Source organism: Phaenicophaeus curvirostris, chromosome 13 (genome assembly GCF_032191515.1).
Source record: "Phaenicophaeus curvirostris isolate KB17595 chromosome 13, BPBGC_Pcur_1.0, whole genome shotgun sequence".
NCBI lineage: Eukaryota > Metazoa > Chordata > Aves > Cuculiformes > Cuculidae > Phaenicophaeus > Phaenicophaeus curvirostris.
The window spans coordinates 2533044-2539716 of NC_091404.1; the positions used below are offsets into that span (position 1 = coordinate 2533044).

A 6673-nucleotide genomic window follows, 5' to 3' on the forward strand; every position below is an offset into this window, starting at 1 on the left:
CTGCTGATAGCGCTGCCACGAGCTGTCAGCCCGCACCTGCTCTACCACCACAAAGGTTTCAAGGGACCTGGATCCCATCCGATTGCACTTAAGAGCTGACAGTTTTTGATAAGACAGTCCCACCACCTCTCCCCGCTTGGTTTCTTTGCCCTGGGGTAATTTTCTGCCTTGCAACACACTGCTTGATTTTATGAAGCCACATAAGAAGGAGTTTTGAGCTGGTTGAGGCAGGAGGGCAGCCCAGGGAGCAGCTCCAGCTCCTTTTGTCCCTCTTGGCTCTACTAAACAACGCTGGATGTTGGGAATGGTCATTTCTATGGCTCTGACTGTGGCAAAAGGTGTTTGCGGGTGAGGTTAGGAGGGAATTCATTTGGATGAGTTGCCACAGCCCAGATAAGAACATGCTGCCCTGTCAGGGGGCTCAAACGGCCGGGTATCCCACGATTGCTGCAAGGAAATGGGGTAGAAAACGCTTTGTGTCTGCTTGGATGGGTCAAGCAGCCTCCTGCACCTGTCCCGGCCTCCCCCACCACACTGCCCCTCTCTATATTTACCCAGGGGAACTTCCCAAGAATGGAAGTGGTAAGATAAAACCCTGCAGGGGCTAAAATTAGTCTGAGCGCCCTGGCCCTTCTCCCCGCGGTGGCATTTCAGCTGTGAGCTTGACAGCCTGCGTCGTTCTGGTTGCAGAGCCGGCATCCGTCCACCACACAACAAGATCCTCTCTCTTTCTCTGCTGTTATTTTTGTGTTTAAACCGAGGGAGAACTTGCTGTGGGACGCTTCTGCCTCGCCTGCCCCGGCTGGGAGCACCCCTTCCCTCCCAAAGGTAAGGTAGCCGCGCGGTGATGCCCCAGCAGCGTTGGGCAGCTGAAGGTAGCTTGGTGAGCAGAAGTGTGAGTGTGTTCCCTGTCACCTTTAGCTCTGCTTATCACCTCTTTTTTGGGGTCTCTGCAGATGCACAGACAGCTTCCTTCAGCTCAAGAGGTGACAAGTCTTGTTTGGGCTCTTCTGACTGAGGAACCCCTGTGAGATCTCCACGTGAGTGCATATGCTGTCAAAGTCACATCCTTTTGGAGACACTTATCTGCATGTTCAGGAGATGATACAGCTGGGGTCTGGGGGGATTAGGACTGGATGCTCTTTAAAATTCTTTCCAACCCAAACCGTTCTCTGATTCTGATTTGCCTTGGGAATATAACTCAGACTTCTTTCTGAACATGATCTGAAAAAATAACCCAGTTGGCCCTGTGGGTGGGTGGTATTCCAGACCTCTAGAGTTCATGGTCAGCGTGTCTAACACATAAGGGCAATGTTATCATTTCACCTATATAAATTATCTGGGTCAGTGTAACTGGTAGGAGGGCAGCAGAGCTTTGCCGTCGCTTGCTGCCATCAATCTTGCTCTGCTTAACCAAGACGTGAAGCCGCATGGTTGGCCTTGCACGGGGGATTCCTCTGAGCTTGCACGTCTTCACCACAGGCAGATATGGGACAAGCCTCCCACAACTGCCTTGTTACCGCCAGGCTCATTTGCATAAAGATGCTAATTGCTTGGTGCAGCCCCGTGCTTCCTCCTAGGGAGGATCAGAGGAGCCACTTGGAAAGACTGAGCTCTGCCCCTGCTGCCTCTCCCCGAGAAGATCCGAGAAGCCACAAGGCTGCGAGGTGGTGAGGAATTCCTCTGCCCTTTGCAGCAGGCGACATTTCCCAGCTGTCCAGGTGCCGGCCAAGGCATCGCATTCCTCTCCCCTGCTGCTGCTTGGCGGCAGCGAGGCTGGATCCTGCACCAAACGCCTTGGGGTTCAGTCCCAGCTCTGCTACAATCAGCTCGGCAGCCCCTTGCCTTCCTCCCACCACCTCATACCCTGCTATAAAAACCCCAGACCCTTCTGGCAGCCGCTCTCCTTGGGCTCAAGCAGGCATGAGAGAGGAGAGGTTTTACTGCATTCAAATGCCGATGTCGTTTTGGGAAGAGTGGTGCTGGAAGTCCTTTATCAAACGAGCCACCTTCACATTCACTTTATCTTCTGTTTGGAATCAAATCCCTTTAAAAAGTAACAGGGTGTAAAAAACCTCACAATGCTGCCTCCTAAATTAAAGCTCCTCTGAGTTTGCCGGGGTCCCCAAATATTTGGAAGTGCAAGTGCTGCTGAGGCTTCCAAGAGAAACCTTGGCTGATATAAAGCAGAGTCGATTCCTGCTGTTTCCCAAGGGGCTCTTCACCCCACAGCTCCCCAGGGAACAGTGGGATGCGGGGACCTCAGAGGGGTTTGGGAAGATGGGTAGCTTCATCCCCCAGTGGGATTCAGAGTCCTCACAAGAGTTCGTGGTCACCCAGGACACGCTAGTGCTGGTGTTAGGGGCTGTTTCTAACCCTGTGGTGGTGATGTTTTTTTTGTTCTATAGCTCTTTGGCTTTACCATTTATGATGCAAGTGGTACATGGGAGACAGAGCAAAAAATATGAGCCTGATGGACATCACTAAAATGTTCTCCATGCTCCAGCCCAGAGAAGATGAAGAAGACAGTGGAGAAAGCCAGGAGCTGAACCAAGCGGTATGTGAGGACGATTACCAAACCTTAGATAACCTCTTGTCCCAAGACAGGTACAAGAGGTTCATCAACCGCAGGAGTGGCTGGGGCGTTCCCAGCACCCCGCTGCGCTTGGCTGCCACCAAGGGCCACCTCAGGAGCTTGGAGGTCCTCCTGGCCCACGGGGCAGAGGTGGACAGCCTGGATGTGAAGGCTCAAACCCCGCTCTTCATGGCAGTCAGCAACGGCCACCGGGAATGCGTGAAGGTCCTCCTGGATGCAGGGGCCAGTCCAGTCGGCAGCATCTACAACAACTGCTCACCGCTGCTCATCGCTGCCAGGGATGGGGATGTGGACATCCTGCAGCAGCTCCTGGACCACGGGGCGGAAACTAACGTTCAACCAAGGCTGCCTGAGTGGGCTGCCAACTCAGCGGCTTGTTCTGGTCCCCTCTACCTGGCCGCTGTGTACGGGCATCTCGAGTGCTTTAAGATGCTGTTGCTTTACGGTGCTGATCCCGACTACAACTGCACCGAGGAGAGAGTGATTGCCCAGATCAAGGAGCCCAAGACTCTGCTGGAGACCTGCCTGAGGCACGGCTGCAGGAGAGAGTTCATCAAGCTGCTCATTGACTTTGGAGCCAATGTGTACTTGCCCAGCATCCCAGTAGATGAGACAACACCCCGCAGCAAGGGGCTGGAGCTGCTGCTGCAGGCAAGAGGTAATCTGCATGGATGGCCCCAGGGCTGGAAACAAGCACTAATTTCTTTCGTTTTGGTGCAAGTTGCTTCAAATTCCCCTTCCCTTTACCGCTGATTCCCGTAAGCCTTACCCAGGCTTTCCCACAAGCTTTGGCTCCCTTTGCAGCATCACTCGAGACCTGTGCAGGTCCTTCTGTTCTTAAAATCTTCAGTATTAGTACTGTTTGAATGCTTATTCATAGAATCATAGAAGCGTTGAGGTTGGAAAAGTCCTCTAAGCTCATCCAGTCCAACCGTCATCCCAACCCCATTATACCTACTAAACCCTGTCCCCAAGTGCCACAGCCACACAGGTTTTGAGCCCCTCCAGGGACAGAGACTCCCCCACTGCCCTGGGCAGCCTCTGCCAGGGCTTCACCACTCTGTCAGTAAAGACATTTTCCCTGATATCCAACCTAAGCTTCCCCTGGAGCAACTTGAGGCCATTTTCTCTCTTCCCATCACTTGTTACTTGGGAGAAGACACTCAACATCCACCTTGTTCCAACCCCCTTTCCAGGAGCTGCAGAGAGCAATGAGGTCTCCCTTTAGCCTTCTCTAGGCTAAACAGCCCCAGGTCCCTCAGCTGTTCCCATAAGCCTCGTTTAGCCCCTTCCCCAGCTCTGTTCCCTTCTCTGGACACGCTTTAGCTACTCAATGTCTTTCTTGAAGTGAGGGGTCCAAAACTGACCCAGGATTTGAGGTGCGGCCTCACCAGCTTCGAGTCCAGGGGTACAATCCCTTCCTGGGCTGCATCCCAAGCAGTGGGACCAGCAGGGGGGGAGGGGATTCTGCCTCTCTGCTCTGCTGAGACCAAACCTGGAGCCCTGTGTCCAATTCTGGAGTCCTCAGCACAGCAAGGACATGGAGCTGTTGGGGCGAGTCTAGAGGAGGCCATGGAGATGATCCAAGGGCTGGAGAACCTCCTGTATGAGGACAGGCTGAGCGAGTTGGTGTTGTTCAGCCTGTAGAAGAGAAGTCTCTGAGGAGACCTTAGAGCAGCTTCCAGTTTTGAAAAGGGCTCCAGGAAAGCTGGGGAGGGGCTTTTGATCAGGAAGGGCAGCGATAGGATGAGGGGGGCATAGTTTTCAGCTTCAAGAGGGGAGATGTTTTGCTGTGAGAGCAGGGAGGCCCTGGCCCAGGTTGCCCAGAGCAGTGGTGGCTGCCCCATCCCTGGAGGGGTTCAAGGCCAGTTTGGATGGGGCTTGGAGCCCCTGATCCGGTGGGAGGTGTCCCTGCCCATGGCAGGGGTGGAACTGGATGGGCTTTGAGGTTCCTTCCAACCCAAACCATTCTATGATTTCCACAGCCTTTTTTTCCCACTCAATATAGATCTGTTGGGTTAAAGGCTCCTCTTCTGCTCTTCATCTCCTTTCTGCCGTTCGACTTTGGCTCTCCTGTACTGCCTCCGTTCAGGAAAACTGCACTGATTTCCTGATGACGGTGGAAGATCTCATCCCTACGTTCCCAGATGCTGTGACATGCATGCTGCAAAGCTTGTGGCTTTATAATCAGCCCTAGCAAAGACATTTAGTTTTGGTCTATCCGTGCCCCTTTGCTTAGGATAATACCCAGCTGGAAGGGAGCGGGGCTGTTTATCTTGATAGTGACCATCGTTTTTCCTCCCTCTCTTTACACAGCTCATCCCAAGTCCTTGATGTCTCAGTCCAGGCTGGCGCTGCGACGCCTCCTGATACAGGCTGGCTGCCCGCAAGCTCTCAGCACGCTGGAGATCCCGTTAGTCCTGGAAAACTACCTCCGACACCAGTCGTGATGCCCAGCCCACCACCAGAGGTGCCTGCCCCAGACATCTGTCAAGCACTTGAATTAAAAGCCGCTCTGACATCCGTGCAGTGTGAAACTGCCATGGATTTGTGGTCACAAAGCAATTTTTGCTTACGAAGCGTCTCGAAAAAGCAGTAAAGATGGTAAGAGGAATGGGGAAGAAAAGAGAGGAGACCTTAGCTTATGGTTGGACTCGATGATACAGTGGGTCTTTTCCAACCTGGTGATTCTATGATTAGCTCCTGCTCTGCATCAGGGTGATGGAAGAGCAGGAGCTGATTGAGGTGGGTTTGGCTTTAAAAGCTCTTTGCTGAAGGATTTTACGTCTTGCATTGATACTGGTTGGGGAAGGGGCAGAGAAAAGTTGTGGAAGGCAGAGGAAGAGGGGCAAAAGCTGCTTTTACCTCCTCCCGTCCTAAGGAATGGGAAAGTAGGGAGGCAGGACGAGGCTTTGTGCCTGCAGGCTTCCCTCACAGTGTAGCCTCTGCTGCTTCTAAACCCTCTTTCCCAGAGAGGTTTTGAAGTGCCTCCTCCATTTGGCAGCCCAGAGAAGGCAGAAGGGAGGCTGGACCCGGCCATCGCTGCTGCAGCACCGAGCTTCTGACCCCCAGCACACACCAGTGCACAGCCCAGTGCTCCCAGGTAGTAGCATTGACAGGGGCTGGGATGAGGACTCAGAGGCCCCAGACTTCCCAGCTCTCAGCTCCTCACCTCAGCCCTGTCTAGAAGCATCATTTTATTTGCCTCAAAAGTGAATCATAGAATGTCCTGAGTTGGAAGGGACCCATAAGGATCATTGAGTCCAACTCCTGTCCCTGCACAGGACACCCCAACATTCACACCGTGGGGCTGAGGAACTTGGCCAAACACTGCTGGAATATTGTGAGGCTCAGCGCCGTGACTGCCTCCCTGGGAGCTGTTTCAGGGCTCCACCACCCTCTGGAGAAGAACATTTTCCTTATGTCCAAACTCACCCTCCCCTGGCACATCTCTCTGCCATTCCTTTGGTCCTGTCATGGGACACCAGAAAGAAGAGCTCAGCATCTGCTCCTCCTCCTCCTCCCCATGTGAGGAAGCTGCAGAGTGCACGGAGGTTTCCCCTCAGTCTCCTCTTCTCCAGGTCAGCCTGGAGAAGACCCAGTGACCAGCTGCATGTTTTGTCCAAGGGGTCTTTTGTGACTGAGTAGGTTGAGTTTTTTTAATAAAAACTATTGTTACTGTTCTTATTATTTACTACTGTGACCTGTTCCATGAAATATCCTTTAAGCAGAAGAACCCGGCATCATTAGAAAGGGAGGCAGGGAAATGCTGCAGCTGTGGAATTTCAAGCCAAGTCTGGAGTGTGGGTTGAAGGCACAAGGAATTGGGGCAGCAGGAGGGTGGATGCCCTCAACATCCGCAGTAGCAATTCTGGAGCTGTCTTCTGCTGGGGAAATGCTGGTCTGCTGTGTTCTAGAAACTTGATGAGTTCCACCTGAATGCCGCAGCATGCTGGGAAGCTTAAGTTTGTTGGAGCTTTATAAACCAAGAAGAAATGTACCTGGTCTAGCAGAGCAGCACCAGATGTTCTCCCAAAGGGCCTGAGGTTGGCTCATGCTCAGCTTCACACTGGCATC

General features: G+C 53.0%; 1 protein-coding gene across 2 annotated transcripts; it reads left to right on the forward strand.

Moving 5' to 3' along the window:
• The first annotated feature begins 808 nt into the window (after positions 1–808).
• ASB12 (ankyrin repeat and SOCS box containing 12) lies at positions 809–5233 on the forward strand. Of its 2 annotated transcripts, none has more exons than XM_069867465.1 (4): positions 809–828; positions 957–1040; positions 2409–3254; positions 4913–5233. In XM_069867465.1, exons 3-4 carry the CDS (start codon positions 2444–2446, stop codon positions 5044–5046), a joined length of 945 nt encoding a protein of 314 aa, XP_069723566.1. In that variant the 5' UTR covers positions 809–828; positions 957–1040; positions 2409–2443; the 3' UTR covers positions 5047–5233. The 2 variants fall into 2 exon arrangements, with proteins under 2 accessions (XP_069723566.1, XP_069723567.1); XM_069867466.1 differs by having other exon boundaries at positions 811–828; positions 957–1044.
• Positions 5234–6673: the final 1440 nt, after the last annotated feature.

Excerpts from the sequence above, each read along its gene's own strand:
- ASB12 (XM_069867465.1), top strand. The coding sequence starts at position 2,444 with ATGGGAGACAGAGCAAAAAATATGAGCCTGATGGACATCACTAAAATG. Across the intron at positions 3,255-4,912 it reads GCTGCTGCTGCAGGCAAGAG|CTCATCCCAAGTCCTTGATG; the intron begins GTAATCTGCATG and ends CTCTTTACACAG.